The sequence below is a fragment of the Schistocerca piceifrons genome, chromosome 7, assembly GCF_021461385.2.
Source record: "Schistocerca piceifrons isolate TAMUIC-IGC-003096 chromosome 7, iqSchPice1.1, whole genome shotgun sequence".
Classification (NCBI taxonomy): domain Eukaryota; kingdom Metazoa; phylum Arthropoda; class Insecta; order Orthoptera; family Acrididae; genus Schistocerca; species Schistocerca piceifrons.
Window position 1 is genome coordinate 529,998,862 of NC_060144.1, and position 27,368 is coordinate 530,026,229.

Genomic DNA, 27,368 nt, shown 5'->3' on the forward strand with positions numbered 1-27,368 from the left:
TACTCACCGGTACGTCTTAATATCAAGTAGCACAACTTCACTCCCGACGTCCGTGCGGAGGTCATATTTGAAACCACGGCACCATGCAGCACCTAGATCCCTCAGAGTGGTTGGTGGATCATGTCGTCAATAAACAGCCCTTTTCAATCTATCCCAGGCATGTTCGATAGAGTTAATGTCTGGAGAACATGCTGGCCCTCTATTCGAGCGATGTCGTTATCCTGAAGGAAGTCATTCACAAGATGTGCACGATGAGGTTGCGAATAGTCGTCCATTAAGAGGAATGCCTCGCCAATATGCTGCCGATATGGTTGAACTATCGGTCGGAGGATGACAGTCACGTATCGTACAGCCGTTACGGCACCTTCCATGACCACCAGCAGCGTATGTCGGCCCCACATAATGCCATCCCAAAACATCAGGGAATCTCCACCATGCTGCACTCGCTGGGCAGTGTGTCTACGGCGTTCAGCCTGACTGGGTTGCCTCCAAACACGTCTCTGACGATTGTTTGGTTGAAGGCATGTGCGACACTCATCGGTGAAGAGAGCGTGATGCCAATCCTGAGCGGTCCATTCGGCATGTTGTTGGCCCATCTGTACCGCGCTTCATCGTGCCGTGGTGTGCAAAGATGGACCTCGCCATGGACGTTGGGAGTGAAGTTGTCCATCATTCTGCCTGTTGTGCACAGTTTGAGTCGTAACACGACGTCGTGTGGCTGCACGAAGGGCATTATTCAACATGGTGGCGTTACTGTCAGGGTTCCTCCGAGCCATAACCCGTTGTTAGCGGTCATCCACTGCAGTAGTAGCCCTGGGACGGCCTGAGCGTGGCATGCATCGACAGTACCTGTCTCTCTGTATCTCCTCCATATCCAAGCAACATCGCTTTGGTTCACTCCGAGACGCCTTGACACTCCCCTTCTTGAGAGTCCTTCCTGGCACAAAGTAACAATGCGGACGCGATCGAACCGCGTTATTGACCGTCTGGCATGGTTGGACTACCGCCACTACGAGCAGTTTACCCCCTTCGTGGCTGAATGACTGAAACTGATATGCTGTCGGACCCCCTCCGTCTAAATGGCGCTGCTCATGGATGGTTGTTTACATCTTTGGGAGGGTTTAGTAACATCGCTGAACAGTCATAGGGACTGTGTTTGTGAAACAATATCCACATTTAACATCTTCAGGAGTTCTTCGAACCAGGGTAATGAAATACTGTTTTTGATGTGTGTTGTTCAATAATTTTCATCCTGTACATCACTATCTGTTCCAGAATATACAATTCACACCCTTTAGGTGCAACACAGAGGATAATCAATGCTTTGTCAGTCGAAACGTGGAATGCCCTCCTTCTAGCAGATATCACCAACGGCCGTGTTATTTTTATATGTATTATAGGGGCAAATCTCAGAACTCCTGCAGTCCTCAAGAGAGAGCTGGGCAGGATGCGTTATTGAGGACTTAGCTACGCTAGAGATCGTCAGGAAAATATTACTGACAGTAAGGCATTTATTAAGCAGTAAGACAGGAATGTCTAGCACTGCCCGTCACCACTCCACAAGCCGACCGGCAGAGCGGTGGTCACCGTAGCAGGGCATGGCTGCCGCGGGCTCGACTTAGACCCCCTCTTGCGCAGCGAGGCGTCGTGTGGCGGTGGTTAAGTCATTGGGAGGCCATCGAACCATGGTCGTCGATAGCCTCCAGCTCTACGTATAGAAATCCAAAGTTCTCTCCTTGATGGCGAAGACCTGGACTCAGGAGACACGAGCCCAGGTTCACCTGTAGTACTCGCTGTCACACGGGAATCAGCCCTCAGCAACTGTTTTGGAGACAGGAGCCGGCAACATCAGTTTCTGCCATAGGAAAAGGATAATCAGCCGCAGTGCCCCTACCTCTCAAAGGTGAAAAATAGACAGCATCCTGCTCACTTGGGTCAAACCTCCAGCAGGCCTGCTGGATAACGGCGGCCTCCTTGTCCCATCAGCATTGCCTCATATATTGACACTGCAGTTGGTAGCGGCAGAGTGCTTCCAGCACGACTTGTAGCTCCATAGAAGATTGAAAATGGCCGGGAGTGCCAAGGGACCGACTCTCATAGTCTTCCCTCTCACTGTGTAGCTGCAACACACACAAGGGCTGACACTACGCACTGGACAGTCAGCAGTCAGCAATCAGACATTTGTTGAGAAGAATGGAGTATTTATGTTGGCGTTTCCCGTGGGCTCTGAGGCGATGGGAATGAGAATGATACCAAGTATCCTGGTCTTCCCTCGTTGTCAGCTCTCCGGACTTTCGGAACAAATTTCAGAGGCTCTGTTCTGATGATTTGACACCTGAATACTTATTATTGCTTTGTGCCTAGGCCTTCCTTATGACACCAGTATGACGGTGTCTCTCGGCTAACACGATGACGTTATGCTTCGCTTGCTGACTTGGAAGCTCCCTCGTTCCCTGGTGCTGCAATGGCTTCCATGTTTCCGGCAACTTGCTCAGCACTTCCCCTAGTTGGCAGTCTTTTCGTCATTGACACAGATGGTTCAGCTTCTGGGAGTTGCCAAGGTAGAATTTGGACTAATTTTTACCGTCCACCAGGGACGTTACCCAGGAGTGTAATAGTATGTTCCCTGAATGTGGTAGCAAAATCCCTACCAGTCTGTCCCACATAACTGCAGTTACAAGATACACATGTAACCCTATGCACCCCAGACTTCTCCTCGCCTAATTCCCCGTCCACGTCATTACGCAAAATCAGCCTGAGTTTTTCCAGGTATGAAAGCCAATTGTCATCCTGGCCCCTATGGAGGGGTACGCAGTTTTTCCATAGTGTCGGCCCAAATAGGAAATGGAGGCATATTTAGCCTTTCTCTTTGCTAATATGGGCCGAGAGTTTTGCTTGCTTGAAACGTTCTTCCCTATATCATGGAAAACTTTTCATAGTAACTCTAACCGAATCCAACTTGCACGATATACTAAAGTCCAACCTAGCAAGTGATATACACATTTATGTGCAAACGGGTGACATTAATCTTCACTAATTACTATGTCATAAGTTGCAGCTTTGTGAAAAATGTCTAAAATAAGCCTCGACCTTCCCTTGCAATATTTAAATCAAGAAATTAAGCAATTACCTTTCTCTAGCTGTACCATAAATTTAATTCCGCTGTGTACTTGGTTCAGAATATGTGTCACATTTTCTGCACCCTCATCAGTTCCGTGACATAGAATGAAAATGTCATCTACATATCTACCGTAGATGGCAATATTGGTATTAGTAGCCTGACAGGCTACATCCCATGGCAAACCCATCTTTTTGGTGAAACTCATTATTATTCATCACGTCTGTTAGTCTCTGTGTTTTGGCACCAAATGAGATGTTGCAATAGGATTGTGCTTTTAATAATGTCATACGTAAACGATTATTTTGCAAACGTCAGTGCATCAAGAAACAAAAATTATTTTACTTGAGCAAAATAAAATTATCTCCAGTTGTGTAGATCTGCTACATTGGCACCCATAAGCCAGCTGTATTTACATTTTTTATTTTCTTATGTTGTTACCAGGATCATTAGTTACAACTTTGGCTTTGTAGAACGAGATCATTGCAAATGCCTATACAGCTTTTAAAATTCTTCTCATTTTACTTATGTCAAATTGTCTTACGACCCGGGTTGTTTTGGAAATCAGCCTTGTGCAAAAAAAATTTGTTTATTTTTACATTTACCCAGACATGTTTCGACACCAATGTGTCATCTTCTGGGGTTCAAACTTTTATTTCTGTGAAGTACAATATCACATTTGCAGTAATTTAACTGCTGTAAGCCTAATAAATACAATATTTGCAATTTGCTTCGTTTGGTATAGACACTCAACTTAAATTACATCACTAACTGCATTGTATTATTATATATCGATTTTAGTGCTCGTTTTCGTGTTTTTTTGACAGCATGTCATCTGCAAACTAGCCATGAAGAAAATTACTGCGTATTTGTGGAGAGCTGTTTCGAGGTTAGAGGCTATGTTCGCTTATGTACTTACATTTTTCGTTCTGTTTCGTGTTTCTGGTTGGTGTTTCAATCAACTGCACTAAATAGCAGTCTCTCACTTGTGACTTAACGATATTTTCGTGATGCGCCATGTCACTGCCGTTGCTTTACTACATAACTGTATATCCTCTGTTCCACAGATATTTCATGAAGGGTTATCCCGAAACGCGTTATGTTAAAGTCTTTCATTCACCATGCGATGACGTTTTATTCAGCGTTTCTTCAGTATTATTCCAGTTAGATAACATGGTTGCATGCTTCCTGTACGGCTTCTTGTCACGTATCCGATTAAAGAAAAATAGAAGGAATGAGAATAAACAGAAACTTACCATCAAAATAAGTGATCAGGGAGCAGTTTATGAATGCCGTAACCTTCCAGAAAAACAACCCATGTTGAACGAAGCAAAGAGGACATAAAAAGCAGACTCACGCAGGGAAAGAGGACATTCCTGGCCAAGAGATATTTGCTGGTGTCAAACAGGCCTTAATCTGAGGGCGAAATTTCGGACAATGTACGTCTGGGGCACAGCTATGTATGGTAATGAACCATCAACAGTGGGAAAACCAGTACAGATTAGAATCTAAGCGTTTGAAATGTTGTGCAAAAAGGAATGTAGAAATTGGGTGGACAGATAAGACAAGGAATGAAGAGATTTCTTTCATCGCTTGTCAAGACCATAAGTTGAACGCAATCTGTCTGCATGATCCACACCACCCATGTTTTTATTGTAATCACATACAATAACTGGACATGGTATAGTCATCTTAGTTCCATCTTTCTGATTTTTTGTCACTACGCTCTGTTCAGTGCCATGGAAGTTTGACGCAAAATACACTACTTTATTTTCCTTCCATAGAAATACTGTTAGGTCTAAAGATGACTCTCTGTGATTTGATTTAGACATTTTTCTTTAGGTAAATTCCCTGGCAAACCTTTCCTGTTTGTTCTAATTGTTTCACAGGCAAATGTATTTACCGATTTCTGTGTGAGAAAAAGTGGACAGAACAACTACTGAGAGGTAACGCATTGTTGCTACAATAAAGTGTTCACACAACCTGGCGGTACTAATAAGTCCGCCTTATATTTTCCACTTTATCTCATTCACATGTAACGTAATGCTTCAAACTATTACAAAAAAACAAAGAAGGTAAGTACGTACAATGGAAAACTCAACGGAAGTTTCAATAAATTGCGCACAAATTCAGGCAACACCATGGAAACAAGCACATACAATCTTCTGCTTTCACAGCAGCGCGCGAGAAACAATTTCAATCTCTGACCACCAGAGAGGTCTATGTAATGCACAATAACATCTATGAAACAGTAGAGCAGGGTTACTGTTACGTACCGACAGGCTCTCAGATCACGAAACTGCACCACGAGAAAATAATGAAAGTCAAAACTTACTGGTACTTTTAAGTACCGCCAGGCAACAAAGGGTTAATTGGTTTCAAATATTAATGCTGATGTGATTTTGGATTCCACCGTCATTACACCACTGTTCCATTAAGGATGCGTTAATCCTTGGGACTATTCCCGACATTGCTGTATTTGTAAATCAGTGAAAAGAAACATTATGTCATCCCAGCTTTGACGAGCAGGACAAGGTTACTTAGCATTGCTAATCCAGCGTTAATAACTTTTTACAGGATCGTGGAGTCATTGATTCGTGGTCACATTCAGCGTTTATTGTTGCAGTGCATCAGTGACAACATTTTGTGGTTGAAACCATATATGCACTTTACTTGCTCTTTTCTCAGTAGGTTGCCGGGGTATACTGTCATTATGCCTAGAAAGAACAACCACAAAGCCTTCCTGGTGACGTCTGATGCATTCAGTGCCTCTGGTAGTTTTTCTGCAAACATACTGTCGGTGTTACAACAAAGGTGAACCAGAACTCCACAGACAAACTTTCAAAAGTTTCTCTAGGATACATTCCGAGTATTTTGGCATAAGGTACCCACAATATCCGAGGCTCATTACAGAGCACTCTCAGGCGACGAAAGTCATACGATAGCGATACGCACATATACAGATGGCGGTAATATCGCGGTCACAAGGTATAATAGGGGAGTGCATTGGCGGAGCTGTCATTTGTGCTCAGATGATTCGTCTAAAAGAGTTTCCGAACTGTTATTGCCGCACAACAGGAATTAGCAGACACTGAACGCAGAATGGTAGTTGGAGCTAGACGCATGGGACATTCCATTTCGGAAATCGTTAGGGAATTCAGTGTTTTGAGATCCACAGTTTCAAGAGTGTGCCGAGAATACAAAATTTCAGGCATTGCATTTCACCACAGACAACACAGTCGCCGACGGACTTCACTTAGCGACCGAGAGCAGCGGCGTTTGCATAGAATTGTCAGTGGTAATAGACAAGCGACACTTCGTGAAACAACCGCAGAAATCAATTTAGAACGTACGACGAACTTATCCGTTTGGACAGTGCGTCGAAATTTTGCGTTAATGGGTTACGGCTGCAGCCGACCGACGTGACTGACTTTGCTAACAGCACGACGTCGCCTGCAGCGCCACTCCTGTGCTCGTGACCATGTCGGTTGGACCCTAAACGACTGGAAAACCGTGGCCTTACCAGATGAGTCCCGGTTTCGGTTCGTAAGAGCTGATGGTAGGGTGCGAGTGTGGCGTAAGCTCCATGAAGTCAACGACGCACTGTGCAAGCTGGTGGTGGCTCCATAATGGTGTGAGCTGTGTTTACATCGAATGTACTGGGTCCTCTGGCCCAATTGAACCGATCATTGATTAGAAATATCCCGTATACTCCATACCTCAACAATTGCGTTTCCGACATATGTTTGCTTTACGAAATTTTGTTCAAATGGCTCTGAGCACTATGGAACCTAACATCTAAGGTCATCAGTCCCCTAGAACTACGTAAACCTAACAAACCTAAGGTCATCACACACATCCCTGCCTGAGTCAGGATTCGAACCTGTGGTCACATAGTTCCAGACTGAAGCGCCTAGAACCGCTCGGCCACTGCGGCCGGCTGTATTTTTGTCTCCGTCATCATCCCTGTTAGTTGAGGCACTGAATTTTTGAACATGCTGTATAGACAGTAACTTTTGCGCTGTGATTTTACGTGCAACTAATATGAGCATCTTCTGTGCTGTGTAATGTAGCCGGATGTACTGCCTCATCTGCTTCCGCTTAATGTTGTGGTTCGAAAGATTTGGTTTCAAGTCATGGTTATTTATAAAACATTGTCACGGGAGCTAAAAACAAACAACAAACAACGTTTATTCCTCTTTCTGGTCTTTTTATTCTAGACGACGAGTACGTTAGCATAATTTCAAACGAGGTAGCGATCCTGCAAATTCTGGAACAACACTGTTCAGATTTTTTTTTTATTTGGTTGCTTCTGATAGTGGCGGGGTGGGTGTGGTTGGGGGCTGAGGTGGAATGAGATGCAGACAAAGAAGATATACGCATTCGTCCTGGAGCCAGGGTCGGTCAGTGTCTCTGATTTAATTCATCCAGTGCAGGGTGCCAGTTCAGTTTTCAGCACAGTAATTATCCGCCAGTGACGTGCCGGATGATGAACTTGTACATTCTGCAGTTGGTAATAAGCGTGCAGATGTATGGCTTAGTTACGATTTTCTTTCAGACCGCGACTCACGTCATGGGATATAGAAGCAGTACTGGGAATATATCGTGTCAATAAATGAGGAAGAAAAATGAAACCAATAACTGTATTTTCAGTTAATCATTTGCACCAAATGTTTAGATAATTATTAAGTTATGTTCCAAATCTACTACGCCAAGTACAAAAGTTCTAGTTAGTAAGAATAGATTCACAATACCGTTTACCAAGTTAACTTGGCTCCTACTGCTGTAGCACACATACCTGTAAGACGCACTTCAAGGATGTGTGCTCATTGTCCAGTACGCGAGCAAAACCAAAGACGAGTTCATTTCAGTGCAGTTACCGTAAAAGCAATGTTTTGCACAGTTTCCTAGTAATAAATTGTATGAAGGTTTTCTGCATTCTTCTCGCTTGATTTGTAAATTTTTCGAGACAGGACGTGCTCTTATAATATGTCTTAGACAGCTACAATTTTTGTTGCAAAGAAAATAAATAAACAAAAATAAATAAATAGAAATAAAAATATGGCTGTTGTATATGTAAAAACTTGTTTTAAGTATTTCTCTTAGTGTCTTCTTCATCATCAATCTCTCGATTTATTTTCAGGTCTGAATCTGTTAGAAGCTAAATGGTTCAAATGGCTCTGAGCACCATGGGACTCAACTGCTGAGGTCATTAGTCCCCTAGAACGTAGAACTAGTTAAACCTAACTAACCTAAGGACATCACACACATCCATGCCCGAGGCAGGATTCGAACCTGCGACCGTAGCGGTCTCGCGGTTCCAGACTGCAGCGCCAGAACCGCGCGGCCACTTCGGCCGGCTGTTAGAAGCTAACTTTTCTTCATTTCTGCTTAAGCGAAGGCTCCAGTATTACGCATTACTGATATTAAAAATGCCGTATGCCATTCGCAGCCTTCCGTGAACTCATTCCTTCTATGACACTCACAACTAACTGACTATGCTTTGTTGTATGGCGTTTCTACTCGTGTTCTCTTTGCTCAATTATTCCCCTAAATGACCTTCCTGCGCCAGTTCTTCGGGATTTCTTGGTTGGTGCTTTTATCTTTCCACTTCATCTTTAACAGGCGTCTCCAGCACGATACCTCGAATACTTCTAACATTGCTTTTGCTGCTGCGAGCTTTTGTTTTTATTCTTCTTTGCTTCTCCCATCTTCTGATTTCTTACTTCCTAAGTAAGTGTATGATCTTGTTTGTTTTATCTTATTTTTACTAGGTTTAATGTTTACTTCTTATGACTCCGAGGAGCACTCGAGTATTCCAGTCTTTCTCGACTAATCTGCTATTTTCCATTCATCTTTGGAAATTTCTTTCATCCCGTGCTATAACAGCTATGCCATTCACAACCCTAAGCAGATGTATTCTCCCCCAATTTTTCATCTGATACCTGTGCCGCCATTTGTTGCGTGTTCTATGTAGATGTTGAAAATACATTTGCCCTCATATGTTGCGTGTTCTGTGCAGAAGTTGAATAGGATTGGGGACAGATATCATCCTCGTCTAATATGATTAAGAATTCTTATTACTTTTCGTACATTTCTTATTATTACTCTTGCTGTTTGTTCTTCTTTGTTTCAAGCGAAAGACATACGGCTACAATAGCTACAGATATTAGTCTGCAAATTACGTAAATAATGATACAATGTTGTTCAGTACATCATCCACTGTCACCAGTAGAAACATCTGCACTTACACCCATATACCATGTGTGTCAGTGTGTGCCATTTGTTTCTTTTTTAGCCGCGCGGGATTAGCCGAGCGGTCTCAGGCGCTGCAGTCATGGTATGTGCGGCTGTTCCCGGTGGAGGTTCGAGTCCTTCCTCGGGCATGGGTGTGTGTGTTTGTTCTTAGGATAATTTAGGTTAAGTAATGTGTAAGCTTAGGGACTGATGACCTTAGCAGTTATATCCTATAAGATTTCACACACATTTTAATTTTTTTTTTGTTTCTTCTTTATGCTGTGGTGTTGTCTGCTTTGTTGTTTTATGCTGTGCCTCTTGTTTTAAAACCATTTGGTTCTATATTTGTGTGGGTGTCCACCTTTATGTTTTTCATTTTTATCTTGTTGTTGAGCCTCTTAATGTCGTCTATTTTCTATTAGTTTTCAACAGCAATTTCTCGTTAATTTGGGTAGTTTTGGGAGCTGTTCTGTTCAACCGGTGGAGCATGTATGTGAAACTCACATAGTTGTGAGCTGTCGGATGGCTCTATGTATTATGTGGTTGTGGGATTAAAGGGACCAGACTGCAACGGTCATCGGTCTATGTATTATGGATAATAGTTGCTGTGGACGTAGATTTCTGTAGTTGGAAAATTTATTTTGGTTGTTGTTTCTTCTTATTGAGTGCTCCATCAAACAGTATAGTTTTAGTAGCGTTTGTTTGTAATGCTTTGTAACAATGCAAATTTTTGCATGTCTTAGCATAAAGAAACCCACAGATGATGGCACTGTTTCGCTGAAGCTACCTTGGGGAAGTACAAAAACAAAAAGTGTTTGGCATCAAGCACACTCACAGTCAGAAGAGATCAAGCTACAATGATTGTTATACTATGAGTAGTTTAAAGGGTGACGAATGAGAAATTACACCCGTACATATAAATTAACGTAACTTCTACTATTTGAGAGATAATTGATTCAAATTTTGCACAGGTTGTCATTACGTTATTGACTATACATTGAATTGTTTTCTATTTTGTTGTCACATAGTTAGGTCGGAATGTCGGTGGATACTTCTAGAACACGTACTATTACACAAGGAACATTTTCACAACGGTTGCTTCACTAACACTTTAAGCACGCGCTAGTTAAACAATTTTGTGTACCAGTTTGTTAATATTATTCTTAGAACTCTCGCAATATTTATTTAAATTTATGTGTATGATAAACAGCAATTTTTATTTTATAAAAGTTTAAATAAATTTGACAGTAATGCACTTTAATGCATTTTGTACCACAGGAAGTTGAGTTATAGTATATATAAAGTTGGCACCAAATTTGATTTTTCTATCTGCAGTAATTCAGCAGAAAGTGTTTTTTATACATATAAAAATGAATGTTGCGGGAAATACAGAAGAAACAGTTTTATTTGCATGTACCTTAATTAAACCAGACATTTGGTCTCCTGCAGATCTTTTCTTCAAGTCTGATCCTTTTGGCGTGGCTTTGGCAGTATCTTCCACCGACGTTTCAGTACTAGCAATACGCACATCATTAGTCTTCTTGAATAGGTTTTCACTGAAGCAGCCAGCATCAAATGCTAGTCTCATAAGGCTTATGATTCGTCCAGTGTTATCATTTAACACCATACAAGCACCGTACGAGGAATTTTAACGATAGTAGACGAGTAAAGTGCTGTCTTCGGGCGTCTCTTCTAAAGGAGGTCACTAAAGTTTTCGTTTGGATTTTGTGTTCCACTGTGTCTTGATTTCTTTAATAAATGGTAATTAATCGCATCGTAAATAGGCTCACAGCCATCTATACTCTAGGGATGTGTTCTTCAATGGCAGGAAATAATAAAAATATCAAATAAGTCGTGTAGAAGAGGGTGCATGCACTGCGCATTGATCGAAACAAGGTGGCTTTTATATCATTTATAGCATAAACTGAACTCTGAAAACTGGAGACAATGTTTCTAACATGCTACAGAAGTACTTAATAACGATAATAAAAACCAGCAACTGTTTGTTCAAAACATGCTACCTTTGGGGTAGCTTAGTTACTGTAAGTTATGGAATCCAGCTGATTTTGGCCTCGCTACATTCGACTTTGTTGGTTGCACATACTGGAGTTAAATGCGTAATAAATTGTACTGTTTCCATTTGAAGATTCCGTTAGTCTTTGCAATTGTAGTTCGTACATTGATGGCAAATTACGCTTGGAACCTGAGGATGACGCTTTTCGGCGTCGAAACTGGTAGCATGTTTTGAATGATAGAGTTATATTACAATACAGCTGTTGGTCTCTATTATCATTAGTCACGTAAATCGTGTCGGCCTTCTGTCCCTTTATCCTTTATGGATTACCAGCGACAGAACTATCTGGTGGAGAGAAGATTTCTATATTTTCTGACTAATTTTACACACATCCCCTCTTAAGTAAAGGTGTAGTGTGAAACCCTTTTCTGCACCGAAGGCCGACTTTCTTATCTTTATCACCCTTATCCCCCCACCTAGCAGCCCCTCTAGAGTAAAGGGTGCGTCTTACGGTAGCCCAACACGATACCCAAAATGCATTGACGTCTCACGGAACGAGTTTCTATGGATTACCGATCACGTAGCAGAGCCGTGTTTATCTCAACGTACTGAGTTCTGCGTGGCGCCTGCCGCGTATGCATCCCGCACGTCACGACAGGTGGCGCTCCGTGTCGCGTCGTTCGGCGTGTCGCGCCGCAGCTGTCGCCAGGGCGCGTGAGGGGAACCGCGAGGACACACCCCTCCCCTCCCGTGCGGGTGACCCCCACCACGCGCTGTCCCCCGGCAGTGACACAGTTGGTCGGCCGGCGGACGGCTGTCTCTGGTTCGCTGTGACACTGCGCCAGGGAGGGGATTGGCCGGGGCCGGTGGAGGGGGAGCCGCGACGGGACACGGTCGCGGCGGCGGCTGTCGCAGTGTCTGTGCGGCGCCCGCTCCGCCACCACGTGTTCCAGCGCGCGCCACCTGACCGACACGTGGTCGCCGCGGTTGCGCGGGTTCGTAGCGCGCCGCTCGCCGTCTGTCTACCCCGCTGTGCACGAGATACACGAAGCAGCAGTGTAAAAAATTTTGCTACGAGGCGGTGCACCGCCTGGACGAAATACTAAACAAGTGGACAGTAGTTTCGAACTGGTCGTGATGTTAAGAATAGTGAAGATACTGTCACACCGGCAGGACCGTTGCTTCCACTAAAGAGGACTGTAATAAAATACTGGTTTTTTTTCGGAACTGTTCCTGTCATTTGAAAAGTGAACTATACAACTGAGGATACCTTACGTCAGAAGTGTATGAAACTGTGCTGATGTCAAACACTGAGACACCATCAGAGCTCTGATTCGAGGCTACAGCAGTAGTCTGAAATCCAACGGAGTCATGAAAATAGGTAAGGGGAATTTTGCTACTGCTATTAAGTAACATTAGAACGGTTACTTTGTTTCTCTTGCGTGACAGATCGAGTTTTTCATTTAGAAATGTGTCACAAGCTTTTTATAATGTAATACGTTCGAGTGTTGGAGCAATAAACTTTCTAGTTCGTTAGCTTCGAATTGGATCATAATCAGTAAGTTTGTTGTTAAATATCCTACAAATCTCACATGAGTATAAAGAAATGAAGTTTTAATGACATTAACCGGAAAGCCTTTGAAAAACTAACAAACTGCGTACAGAAATGCTGTATTTCCTTTCAAAAACGAAATATTAGCAATCCTTTACGTTAGCCGACAGTTATCGTGTGTAACTCACTAGAAATGTCTCTTATTTTCTATCAGTTATACAAAGATTTAGCAAAACCGGATTTCACATTTTCCATACAGACACAGCACTTCTCTTCGAACAGAATCTTCGCTAATGCCAAAATATGATGCATCTCGGAAGGTAAGCGTGAGACAAATTGAGAGCAATATGTTTGGACCAGTAAATCATCGTACACACTAGCGCTTCGCTCTCCGTAGGAAATGTCACCGGAATATTGTTGAGCAGTGTTGCGGCGGTGATACGCGAAGTAGAAGAGTCAGATTCACTCAAGTGTCTGAGCCTAGACGCTCCTGCTATCTAGCGGCAGCCAATCAAACCGGCCTTCTGCTCCGCCGGTCGTCCGCTAGGTAAATGTATTACGACGAGTCTGTGGAATCCTTCCGCTGTTATCTCGTAATTACCAAGCAGCGACGTACAGTGCCTTAGATCTGAGCTTCCGTTCTTAATAGCCTAATTCAACTTCTTTTGCTTGATCTTACTACGTTCTACAATCATTTGTAGTTATAAACTTTGTAAACCCATGACCGTAACATCAGAGTGTATGGTGATGCGGTGTCGTGAATTGTTCTTTGATTCTTGAATTCATCTTTTTTATTCGTACAGTAGTCATAAACTAGTTACCTACGTCATTGTCCAGTTAATTCCAGCGGAGGACTGATATGAACAAGCCTTTTCGTTCAAACTATTTCGTCTAGCGTACCACTGTCGGAAATATCTGATTGCTTTTGTGCTACAGTTTCTTGTATATGAGATTATTATCAAGACAGAGCTTCCCAATATTCAGAACTCAGAGCTTAATGCACGAGATATTCACGCGAAATGACCAAAGAAATAAATAGCCATAGTGCTTACACCAGACGACGTCTAACGACTATGATGACATATATTCATCACAACTTACTGAAATCACGAAAGAATGAAAGCAGCAACGTGCGATTTTTCATAAGATTAAGCAGAGGTCCCTAAAGTGGAGGTTTTCAATTATTTTCATTTATTTCCAACTTTTTTTTTTACTTATGCTGCAGCATCCACTCCGTGATGTATTTCAGTCACATGTATTAAACGTGCCTAGGCGCGAAAACATTTCGACGTAAGTTGCCAATAAATAATGGTGTTATAAAGTGAGAATATGGCCACTTTCTGACGATATGTACAAAAAAGATTCAGGCTATGTCAACTGTCAGCCACGTCGCTCCACAACTGATGTTGTAAGTACTAGTAATGCATTATCAAACTTACAGGTATCATACTCCTACGAATAATGTAGGACAGGAAAGTCATCGTCACTATAGATGCAAATAAACTACTTTACTAGTTAATACGTTTCCGCATATGAAAAGGTCACACATAGAAACAGAGGCAGTACCTGGCATGATAATACGTTCCGCTGACTGATTAACATAGTGTGGAATCTAAATTTTGGTGCTACCCAGTGTGAATTTCACAGATATTTGAAAAATGTCCCTTTCGTATTCGTTACTCAGCAGTTATCAAACAGTTTCAGCCTTAGTTTCTTACTCTCACACTGCTCGTACGTTTGGTTGCAATGTGACACTTTGTTGTTGTAAGTCGTCCACAAAAACTACACCAAAAAGGTACTATCATGAACTTGTATTCGCCTGATGAAGAAAGTAATAATCTGAATCAAACCACTAAAATGTCGAAGTGACTGTGTACACGTTTCCCCTTTGTATTTTGGTAGCGTAATAGATCCCTTCTCAGTTTAGAAGAACAATTTGTCAAGTACTTGACACAGAGCGCGGAAAATAGTTATACATAAATCATTAATATCCTGTTACTTAAGAAGGTGCATTTGAGACACCAAATGTCTGAAGACACTTTGCACTACAATTGTTACGAGGTAGATTTTTGGTTATCACATGTCATCTGTGTAATAAGGTAAGCGACACACACAAACTCGTATGCCGTAGGATATATCGCTGCATACCCTCTGTAACGGTATTTTGAAACATAGAGTGTTTAGTCTGTAAATGGTAGGTACTCCTGGGACAGAAAAATATCGGTTTTGGTAGTGAGTTGTAAATACAGTAGTCTGCATCAAATTTCAAAATTATATGGGAAATATTATTAGTAGCCCTAATGACTTATTACGCACTAATAATTTTATGGCTTTGAAATGACTTAGCTTTTCACGTCAGGTAACACTACTATTGAAGGAGTTCATTACACTTGAATCGACGCTGAACTAAATGCTGAAAGCTTTATCTGTCTTTCAAGTATGTAAATAATAGAAAAAGCAAAACGTTTTCAGTGGAACCTCAAGAGGAAATTCACTGTGTAGCTCTTGCTTTTTGTGCGTCAGGCATAAGCAATCTTCCTCCAATTTAAAGCAATATTAGCAGTTAAATGGCCTTGAGTGTTTCACCAATACGAGAAGAGTTTCCCAGAGACCGCTCCCAGTCACAAAATTTTTTGTCGACTTACATAAAGCGTTTGGCGAAGCAACATTTTTGAGATACAAACCTCATCTTCAGGCATCAATGGCAATATTAAACTAACGAAAATATACACAGATATTAATGTTACTTTTTACAGTCAATTTATCCGAAGGATGACCGCAGCACGTGCTAAGACCATAAAGAACAACTTTAATACCTATGTGTAATTTTGTTAAATGTGTTTTATATTGCCATTCCCATTGAAGATTGGGTCTCTCTACCTCTAAAAATGTGTCTTTATTAACTAATTTAAATAAGTCAACAAAATATTTGTGGTCTATAGCGGTGTCTGAAATAAAATTTTCAATAATTCCTAACCTTATTTTATGAAATCTTCCAAATGCATTGCACATATGTAAGTACGAAAAGTGTTAAAATATCCTAGACAGTATCATTTCAATTACAGGCAGAGAACAAAATTGGATATTAATCTGAAAAATATTAAAACTGGGTTCAGTATGAAGTTGGAAGTCTCACTTACGCTGCATTTGGAACGAAATGGATCTTCAGGACTTGTGAACCGGTATTTCGCAAGCAACTGTACGATGTGTGGCAGAGATAGGTGTTCAATAACCCCTCCCCCCTCCCTTCCACACTTCCTCCCCACCAAATACCGGTTCCGTTCGCGGATGGTATGCGAGAAGTAAGGTTGACCGCATACTTGTGTATAAGCAAAAATACTGTAATGTCACAGTAGTGTGGATGTCTAAGAGGAATAACTGCTCGAGATAGGAACGGGTTGCTTTAATCTCAACGCACACAACAAAATTCCGGGAAAGAAACTCTTGTGAGTGAGAATAATCTTACATGTAGTGTCACTGGTGAATTTTAAAAAAAAAAAAAAAAAAAAAAAAAAAAAAAAAAAAAAAAAAAAAAAAAATCCAATTTTCCTCACTGGTTAAATTTGCTGCTTGCATTTTGTTGGTATAAAATATCCTCCGCCATGTACTTTGCAGCGACTTGTGCAGTAGGTATGTAATTTTAGTACGAAAGCTCCGTATTTAATTTACAAAACACCTAATAGCCTTTCATTTGTACGGACTAAAATGCCTTTTAAAATTTACTAAATGTCCATCGTAGTATGTTTTGTCCATTTATCCTTTGAAAATTAACACGGAAATCCTTCCCCCAACAAAAAAAATCGACTATCGGTAATATTAACCTTTGATGGTCTTTGTAAACATTGTACTTGTTTTTATCAATACTAGCTCTGCTGGTCTATACGTTTTCTCTGAGCGGAAGACTGAAAGGGCGAAAAATTCCGTATGTGCCGTGAACAACAGAAGTAGTCCCAGAAGTAGTTTATTTGTTTTGAGCTTCAGTTTCCTTCTACTGGACCATGCATTTCAGAAGACAGGTATTTTGGGTTACGAAAACAATCTTAAACCCGATTCAGTCTCTTTTGCTTTTCAAATACCATAAAATATTCTTTGTGACTTGCTTATCTAGTGCAAGACGTTTATTTTGAGGATGATACATTATTGTTTGAAATTCTATTTACATTTGGATGGTTAATAGGAGACGTCTTTGTTCAATGTAATTCTTTCGAGACTCTGTTGCTCTTACGCCGTAATATATTGAGAGAGAGGTGATTGATCATTCTTGTCTGCTACTCACTCTGACTGGTATTACTCGCTTGCATATTCCGAGTAGTAGCTGTACCTGACTAGGCCATCAGCTTAGACGAGCCACCAAGCGATTGTAGTTTCGATTCCTGACGTGGTCTTGAATACAATCTTCTTCGGTAGTGAGGAGGTGCCTCAGATTTGGTCTTCTTACGTTTTTCGAGGCTGTAACCCGTCATTTACGACAGTTACCTCCGTCTAGCATTACTAATGTTTATGAACAAGCGCAGCAGTGCTTCTGTTCATGCCACACGACTTCGTTGCGAAAACGGAACGGAATGATCTTAATCATTATCTTGTCGATAATACGTTGAGAGTTTGGAATTTTCCAAGAGAAGGATGTAATGAACCGTTTGAGACCAGAAGTTGGGTGTGGCAGGCAGATAATAACAGAATGTAATGGAAGATACGACTATGTTTGCGGTGCCGTAGAAATTCAGTCGATGGGCCACAAATAAATGTTTCTAGTACACGATGTTGACGATAACATAAAGGAACTACTTCCACTCACAGAGGCAGGAATTAGCTCGAAGATGATTATCTCGACATGTTCAGTGTTTGTAAATGTGAAGAATGCCGAATGTTACCCTGTAACTGGCTGGATAAGACAGTTCTAACATCGGAGGCAGGAAACGTTGGAGATATCGAATAAAACCATGCCTAGTAAAGCACTGTCGTGATCAAACCACCCTTTTGATTAATGACACCTTTATATTTATACATGTTGTTTTGGAACGCATACCAAAGTGATGCACAAATTTAAAAAAGAATTGTTACTTAACTTGCTGTCGATCCAGAGCTTCTGTACAGTTTAAAAAAGGGTGTTGTATGAGACATGAGTGCTTTTGTCTGTTAGGGTTAACATTCTGGAGTCACTGGCTACAATCATTCTTTCGTTCTGCTCCCTCCTGACCGATCGGAAAGTGTAAGTGGTTCACTAAATTCACATTCTGGAATAGCGTGTTTCATGTTCCTCTACAGACATGCAGATATGGTTTCTTCGTGTCTTCTCTCCTGGTGAGGGCCGTAATGGTTCTCGCGAAGAGGCCACTGCCAATTTCCCACTTCGCGCGTGTAATCTGAGCTTGCCTACCTAATTACTTCGATGTCAACCGGTCGATAAATTCCACTCCTGACTTCCTTTTCAGTTCCTAATTATCGATTGTTCCCAATCGAAGACATTCATCTTCAAACGTGGATCTACTAAATCAAAATACTAGCTGTAGATTATATGTACACATGTCTCGGAAGACAATGTCTGAAACTGCATATGGAGATCATAAGCGAACCACCTACGTTTCCTCTGGCAGTAACTCGGCGTGTAGAACACACCAAATCGCCTCTGATTCAAAATGGCCGAAAAAGCTTGTAGATATGGTTATAGGGAGAAGCATGGATCACTGGACTCCGACGAGCTCTTAGGTGCTCTGAGAAGGTTTTTTGGCCATTTACCTAAGTCACGAACAAAATAGTTTGCACATAAAGGAGCTGCTGTAAAATAATACTGTTCGTGTACCTTGCGATTGACAATGGAATTGAGAAAAAAGAAAAATCAGGACACGTTCATAGAATTTGTCGACCTGGAGAAAGCGTTTGACAGTGTCAAATCGTGCAAGATGTTCAAAATTCTAAGGAAAATCGGGGTATGATGTAGGGAGACATGGATAATATACAACATCTACAAGAGCCAAGAGGGGATAATGACAGTGGAAGACCAAGAACGAAGTACTCGGATTAAGAAGAGAGTAAGACAGGGACGTAGTCATTCACCCCCACTGTTCAATCTGTACATCGAAGACGCAGTGATGAAAATAAAAGAAATGTTCAAGAGTGGGCTTAAAATTCTGGGTGAAAAGACATCAAGGTTAGATTCGCTGATGACATTTATGTCCTCAGTGGATGTGAAGAATAATTACGGGGTCTACTGGATGGACTGGACAGTCTAATGAATACAGAATACGAATTGACAGAAAACTGAAGAAAAATGAAATTAGTGAGAAGTGGCAGAAATGAAAAGAGTGAGAAACTTAACATCAGGATTGGTGGTCACAAGTTACCTACCTATTCATCAAAATAAAACAAGGGCATTCCTGGCCAAGAGAAGACAACAGGCCTTAATTTGAGGAAGAAGTTTCTGAGAATATACGTTTAGATATCAGTGTATGGTAGTGAAACAAGGACGCTGCGAAACCCGGAACGGAAGAGAATCGAAGCATTTGAGATGTGGTGCTACAGATGAATGTTGAAAATTAGGTGGACGGATAAGGTAAGGAATGAGGAGTTTCTGCGCGGAATCGGAGAGGGAAAGAATATATGGAAAACACTGACAGGAAGAAGTGACAGGATGACAGGACTGTGTTAAGATATCAGGGAATAAGTTCGATGGTACCAGAGGGAGCTGTAGAGGGTAAAAACTGTACAGGAAGAGAGAGATTCGAATACATCCTGCAAATAATTGAGGACGTAGATTGCAAGTGCTACTCTGAGATGAAGAGGTTGGCACAGGAGAGGAATTCGTGGCGGGCCGTAGGGTCTGACTCTGCAACTGCACTTGAAAGAGTACCTCTTAGTGCACACTACAGATGGAAGAAGCCACCTGAGAAAGTGTTTAAGCCTGTAGACTCGTGCATCGTCCGTTAACGAAAGCACATCGTCAAATTCGAAGTGTAGGAGCATTTCAGATTATTTGAAAACAGGTAAAGTTCTGCGTTCTGGACCTAAATGGGATAGTTGGGCCTGGCCGACAGCCGCGTCTGACGGTAAGAGCGGTCAGTGCTCTCCCAGTCGTTGCCAAGTTTATTGACCTGGTAACCTCTACTAATCTGTCGATTAACCCCTTAGTTGGTCTCACGAGGCTTTTTGTACACTGTACCAGTCCTCCCCGGCAGTAACGGGAATGGAACCCGAGTCGTCGGCTTGGCAGGCAGCCACGCTGGCCACTCAGCTACGGAATTGGGAATATCATGTTATGCAGTAACGACTAAAATGAAAATAATGGAGCAGCAAAGGGGATACTAATTCGCAAAAGGTGACCTAGGAAATCTGTTCTTTACAGGCAGTTTCCAAAAAATGGGGGTGAACTACAGTTCTCGACATTAAAAAAAAATTTCACTATAATTTAATTTTTCTTTTATTTTGTTTTCAGTGCGATTTGCATTGATGCGAAACTGTTGCGGTTTAATCCTTTACAATAATACGTAGTAGTAGACAACTGGTTGGCATAACGTTTTAGATGCTCAGCTAAGTTATTCGTCTAGTTTCACATAGTGACAGAGGAGATAAATAAGACCGTGGCGTGTAGACAGCGAGCAGTCACTGTTGCCACCTGTCGTCGTACACAAACTGAAAGATCACTGATTTTAAAATGAAGGGATCGATTTCAGTAATTGTTGCAAGATTTCTTATTTGTTCGTTTTTCTTTTGTATCACACTATATTACATGAGACAGGAAACTACACGTATTCTAATTCGTACTTAGTTTACACTTTCTTTAAAACATCATATTTATGCAATGTAAAAGCAGGCATGTGGGCCATACTTCCTTAGAAGTCAAATACTAATTTTCATAAATTTAGCTTTAAATATGTTTTAATGTAGTAAAATATTTTCATAAAAAATTTCGTCTCCCAGTTTCACCCCTTAAGGTTCCAATTTCCAAGAAAAACACAGAAACACATATTTTTTTAAGTTTCTAACCAAGAAAGAAAATACAAATTTTCAAAGATTTAGATTCAGAAATGCTTTTAATGAAACATTTCCATTAACACTTTCATCCACTATCTTACCACCTTACGGGTTGAATTTCCGAAAGCAATCAAACTTTTTTTAAATTTCTAACAGAGAAATCAAATGCTAGTTTTCACAGATGTAGCTTTAAAAACGCTTTCGAATTACTTTGATAATGATTTATTTTCCAAACAAACTTTGACCCATTATTTTACCGCATTAGTGGTTGAATTTCCGACAGTGCTGAAGCATGTCTTTTCTATTTTCTGTCAAATACCAATTTTCGTCGCTCTAGGTTCAAAATTTCCATAACAGTGACTTATATTCAAAAAGCCTTAGATCCCTTATTTTACCTTCTTAGGGTGCAATTTCGGAAAATCCCTTCTTAAACTACGTCTTCAATATAAGATCAACACCCTCCCCAAATTTCAAGTTTTCATTTTTAGTGGTTTGGGCTGGACAATGATGAGTCAGTCAGAGCATTTCCTTTAGTATATAGAGATTAACATAATGATGACATGAGAGGTTTTTTATCCTGCACCTTTGTACGTCCTGAGACGATCATTATGATGACTTGAAACTTTAGCTCGGGCAATGATTCGGAGCTGAAATGTATAGAGGGAGTGACAGAGACTTGGCAAGCCGGAACAGTTTTTCTAGAATTGCTTTACGCCTTGTACACTTTTAAAATAATATGAATCTTTTCATTCGTAACAAAAGTAAGAGTCCTTATGTAGAAGCACTCGTGAAGTATGTAGCTGCTAAAATAATGCTTACGCCTGTAAAAGGCAAGCTTTAATCCGAAGTAATTAACTGAAAGTTTTAAGTACTTTCGCTTCTAAGCGCTGAGGTCGTGTGTTCCGGGTGAGGGGGTAACAGAATGTCAGAGTAGGAATTAATATAGTCGATACACCATGTTTAAGCAGGGAGAGCCGACTGTGGGTGACGGTGGCATCGAAGGTTCAGAACTCTGTATCCCTCTATCCCCCCTCCCCCGCAACTGTCAACGAACAGATACGAGCGAGTCTTTCAGATCTTGATTGGCGTTCTTTCAATGAGAGAAAAACCACATTAGCGGCTAAAGTCATATATAACGGGGTGTACAGGTCATTCTCATAATGTGACAGAAGAAGTTAAACGAGTAGGAAGGTGATTTTGAATTTTTTTTTTATGAGTACTCGTGTATCAGCATGTATTTGTGTAAGACTGTGTCGGCTAGGTTATTAAGGCTGAAGTTTTGCACGGACGTGTTTAGATTTGTTAGATAAATATACTAAACCCTAACTAATTGCCGGCCGGTGTGGCCGAGCGGTTCTAGGCGCTACAGTGTGGGACCGCGTGACCGCTACGGTGGATGTGTGTGATGTCCTTAGGTTGGTTAGGTTTAAGTAGTTCTAAGTTCTAGGGGACTGATGACCTCAGACGTTAAGTCCCATAGTGTTCAGAGCCATTTGAACCATTTGAACTAATTCCGACTTCACTAAATCGTTATTCACGCTAACTAGGACTCGTATTTTGTATTTCGAACTGGAACACCGCCTCCCTGTTCCCCGGACCTCAGTCGCGCCAAGTTAATTTATTGTAAAATGTGGAACAGATGTCCTTATTTTCCATTCGATCTGCCCGGCTCTACCCGTGGCATGTAACGAATAACATAATGTGCCTCACTGTGGTGACAATCACGCAACAAAGTGGATGACTGCTCATTCGCTTGTTGAAGCCCACACGCCGAGTTGTGTTAAATTACATCTCTATGAGCGCTTAAAAGTGTGTTAAAGTGACGTACGGTGTAATACAGTAACCGAGGTGAGTTTTAGGAGTAAACAGAAACCTACAAGCTTAGAAGTTTTTTGGGAGGAAAATCTGCTATAAGATCAGCATCAGATAGCAGAGCCTCTTAGGTTACAATAGACCATTTCGTTGCAGATCCACATAATAGCAGCACGTAACTCGTTAATTATGCAGCGTTATACGGTAAATTTAGAAAAAAAAATTCAGGAGGCCTATAGCGCAGACAGCTGCTGTAATATGCATGTGCAGCAGTATATAGAAGATGCATAGATTCGCGCACAAGGACACCACAGCTCGATTCCTTGCAAACTAACCGCACAAAACACGTGTTTCGCAAATTTTCGTCCCTTGAATGTTATCGATAGAAATGAATGTTTAGTTTTAGTTTAAATGGATATCAACGACATGCTGTCTGGCAACACCGTTATTACGTGTCTGACAAGTGTTTCAATATAAAATCGTATTGTGTGCTGCTCAGTTATTGCAATGGGTAAGATTTTCCTCTAGAATACCCGAGTACGAAATTTCAGTTAAACGTGTAGCAACTTTTTTTAGTTTCCTACTTTTTTCTGCCGAATAAAAAAACTCTCCTCTGTCCGAACAGGCCTCTGAAGGCCCAAAGGAACCGGTCGACCGACGTGTCATTCGCAGCCGCCCTGCGTCATCGGATGCGGATACGGAGTGGCGTGGGGTCAGCACACCACTCTATCGGCCGTCGTCTGTTTTCTTTACATGGAATCGCAACTAGTCGGTGAAGTAACTCCTCGCTTAGCATCACGAGCCTCAGCGCACCCCGGTAGGTCAACAGCTCACGGCGGCCCCGATGTCACCCACCAGAGTGCCCGACGATGCTCAACTATTTTGATCTGATGGCAAACGTTGTACCCAGGACGGCAAGGGCGTTACCTGCCAAATACAGCTGAAGCGTAATTTACTTTGTTTCTGAAACAATACACAGGGTGAGTCACCTAACGTTACCGCTGTATATATTTCGTAAACCACATCAAATACTGACGAACCGATTCCACAGACCGAACGTGAGGAGAGGGGCTAGTGTAATTGTTTAATACAAACTATACAAAAATGCACGGAAGTATGTTTTTTAACACAAACCTAGCTTTTTTAAAATGGAACCCCGTTAGTTTTGTTAGCACATCTGAACATATAAACAAATACGTAATCAGTGCCGTTTGTTGCATTGTAAAATGTTAATTACATCCGGGGATATTGTAACCTAAAGTTGACGCTTGGGTACCACTCCTCCGCTGTTCGATCGTGTGTATCGGAGAGCATCGAATTATGTAGGGATCCAAAGGGAACGGTGATGGACCTTAGGTACAGAAGAGACTGGAACAGCACATTACATCCACATGCTAACACCTTTTTATTGGTCTTTCTCACTGACGCACATGTGCATTACCATGAGGGGTGAGGTACACGTACAAACGTGGATTCCGTTTTCAATTACGGAGTGGAATAGAGTGTGCCCGACATGTCAGGCCAATAGATGTTCTATGTGGTGGCCATCATTTGCTGCACACAATTGCAATCTCTGGCGTAATGAATATAGTACACGCCGCAGTACATCTGGTGTAATTTCGCCGCAGGCTGCCACAATACGTTGTTTCATATCCTCTGGGGTTGTAGGCACATCACGGTACACATTCTCCTTTAACGTACCCCACAGAAAGAAGTCCACAGGTGTAAGATCAGGAGAACGGGCTGGCCAATTTATGCGTCCTCCACGTCCTATGAAACGCCCGTCGAACATCCTGTCAAGGGTCAGCCCAGTGTTAATTGCGGAATGTGCAGGTGCACCATCATGCTGATACCACATACATCGACGCGTTTCCAGTGGGACATTTTCGACCAACGTTGGCAGATCATTGTGTAGAAACGCAATGTATGTTGCAGTGCTCTCCGATACACACGATCGAACAGCAGAGGAGTGGTACTCAAGCGTCAACTTTAGGTTACAATATCTCCGGATGTAATTAACATTTTACAATGCAACAAACGGCACTGATTACGTATTTTTTAAATATGTTCAGATGTGCTAACAAAACTAACAGGGTTCCATTTTAAAAAAAAAACTAGGTTTGTGTTAAAAAAACATACTTCCGTGCATTTTTGTATGGTTTGTATTAAACAATTACACTAGCCCCTCTCCTCACGTTCGGTCTGTGGAATCGGTTGGTCAGTATTTGATGTGGTTTACGAAATATATACAGCGGTAACGTTAGGTGACTCACCTTGTATATCTTACTACAATTGAGAGTCAGACAACTGAGAAATATTTATCAAGCGCAGCAATCAGTTAGAAGTAAATGTAACCATAACAGCTGCTACGAGTCGGTAGAAGGTATTCCGCAAGCTGGGTTGGAATGTAGTTGACGTAGCAGAGCAAAACAATACATTTAGACGACGTGGTTATGTGATTTGTATTGTTGTATGGGGCCTTTCTACGATAAAAGAAGCAGGGATAGATCGAGGCCGGCCGGAGTGGCCGTGCGGTTCTAGGCGCTGCAGTCTGGAGCCGAGTGACCGCTAAGGTCGCAGGTTCGAATCCTGCCTCGGGTATGGATGTCTGTGATGTCCTTAGGTTAGTTAGGTTTAATTAGTTCTAAGTTCTAGTCGACTGATGACCTCAGAAGTTAAGTCGCATAGTGCTCAGAGCCATTTGAACCATTTGATAGATCGAGGAGGAAAGGTGTAGAGTCTGTTTCTTTTTACCTTGGGGGAAAGGGTAAAATTCAAGAAAAATGTAGCAGGAAGGTAAGTTATACGTGGTACAGAACAGAGCAGAGATTTAAAAGCAAAATACTTCTTTAACGGCGCAATAATGAAATCGATTTGGTTCTCAATGCTGTATTGGTTTCGCATAATTGCATGTGTTTTGTACAAGACATGTACAACTACTGAAAACCTAGCTACCATATTGCACAGTCGAAAATGATACAAAAAATAAGGAAAATAAAAATTACACCTAGATCCTGAATCAAAACCCCGTACTCAAGTTTTCTAACGCAAATCTCTACGCACTGCACTTACTGAGGAGCACAGGTATAAGGTTTCCATTAATGTGCTTCTTTGACGTCCATTTTCTACCAAAAACATGCACATGACAAAATTTTGTGGCAGATATTTTTGTATTCTTAGCGTGCAAGGAAGAACGGCATTTCGCACGAGTGCTTAAATGTTAGTTCACCCCGTATATTAAACTTGAACAATTTAACTTTGAATAAGTTTTGTGGCTTTGTTTAATCCTGTTATTCGTTACTGGGATAGCACTACAATACTAAATTTTAAACTGAACATGTAAATTAATTTAAGGTTGAATATATATATTAAGAACTTAACTTCAAATAATACTGCAAGTGGTCTCGTTTTTATTTAAGCGCTGTACAAGCTGTGTGTTATATTACTAACTATTGCTTCAAATAACGATTTTGAAAAACTTATGTATAATTTGGACTTTAACAATTAGGACTGGAATTCGTTCCAGTTAGTCCGAATTAGTATGGTTTCACTGTATAACGACCCAGTTTTTGGACGTTGATATCATGTTTAGGTGAACGAGAGATTCGCCAGTCGGGTCGCACTATGCCTCAAAGGTCAATAACGTGTGGCGCCGTAATGGTAACGTGAGAGAGTGTAACCCGTTTGTCTTTCGACCCTGGTAACAACAGGGATCGAACTCAGGTCCTCCGCGTAGCAGCCAGACGCGCTTTCCACCTAGCTGAGCAGCACAGAGACCCGGGCCGCGCCACCACGCCTGACACGTGCTCCCGTGTTTTGCACAGGTGAGGGTCGCAGCCAGCAGCCGTCGCTGCCGCCGGTGGCGCCCGCCGGGGCCGAGGTGCGCATGCGCCTCGCCGACGGCCAATCAGCGCTCAAGGCGGCGACCTGCGCTCTCTCAGTGGAAGGGGTAAGTAGCGCCTTCTTTCCCTTATTCCGCCGCCGCTCGGACTCTTTTTGCCTCCCCTTCTTACCGACCGCCGCTCCCTCCCTGCGGAGAACGGTTTTTCGATATACCGAAGGCGCCGCCGTCGAGGTGTCCGGCCGGTTGCCGCGATCCGGACGCGCAGCCAGTTTTTATTTTGTGCGCCGAGGGAAATGTTAATTGGTGCGGTTGGCGGTAGTGCAGCAGCGCAGTGCATGAGCCGGCGCCGATGCGACGCTGCGCGGGTCAGCCGCGACGTCAGGCGAACCTCGTCCCGCTGCAAGTGAGTCTCCCAAGTTTCCGTCCCGGGGGTCTGCGTAGCCCTGACTGCTAACAGCGTTACGAGGCGTAAACTGCAGGGAGTGACAGTAGATGCTTCGCCAGGACAACTACTATAAAGTATAAAACAGGATAAGCTACACGGTGGTGTGTGTGTGTTTGTGCGTAAGAGAGAGAGAGAGAGAGAGAGAACACACACACATGGCATACGCTTGGGTACATTCACATTCAAGAGCAACGCGAAACACTGAGGCCTTGTATCGAATATCAATAATTTGCGGTCTAAATTACACTTTTCTACAAATTTTACAGGTCAGTGCGCTTTCTCGAACGTTTTCCGCGAGAGTATGGCTGTATATCATGCCTGAAATTCTGTTCTGGAAAGTCTACATAATATCCCGCACAGAAACGTGTTTCAACCACA

At 42.0% G+C, this 27,368-nt stretch overlaps 1 protein-coding gene across 1 annotated transcript in view; it reads left to right on the forward strand.

The window, feature by feature from the left end:
* The first annotated feature begins 12,314 nt into the window (after positions 1–12,314).
* The window catches only part of LOC124804941, a 309,377-nt gene continuing 294,323 nt past the window's right edge, over positions 12,315–27,368 (forward strand). The window contains exons 1-2 of the mRNA XM_047265326.1: positions 12,315–12,750; positions 26,526–26,650. Of these exons, the coding sequence (XP_047121282.1) occupies positions 12,741–12,750; positions 26,526–26,650 (135 nt within the window). The 5' untranslated portion in view covers positions 12,315–12,740. The remainder of the gene's footprint in view (positions 12,751–26,525; positions 26,651–27,368) is intronic.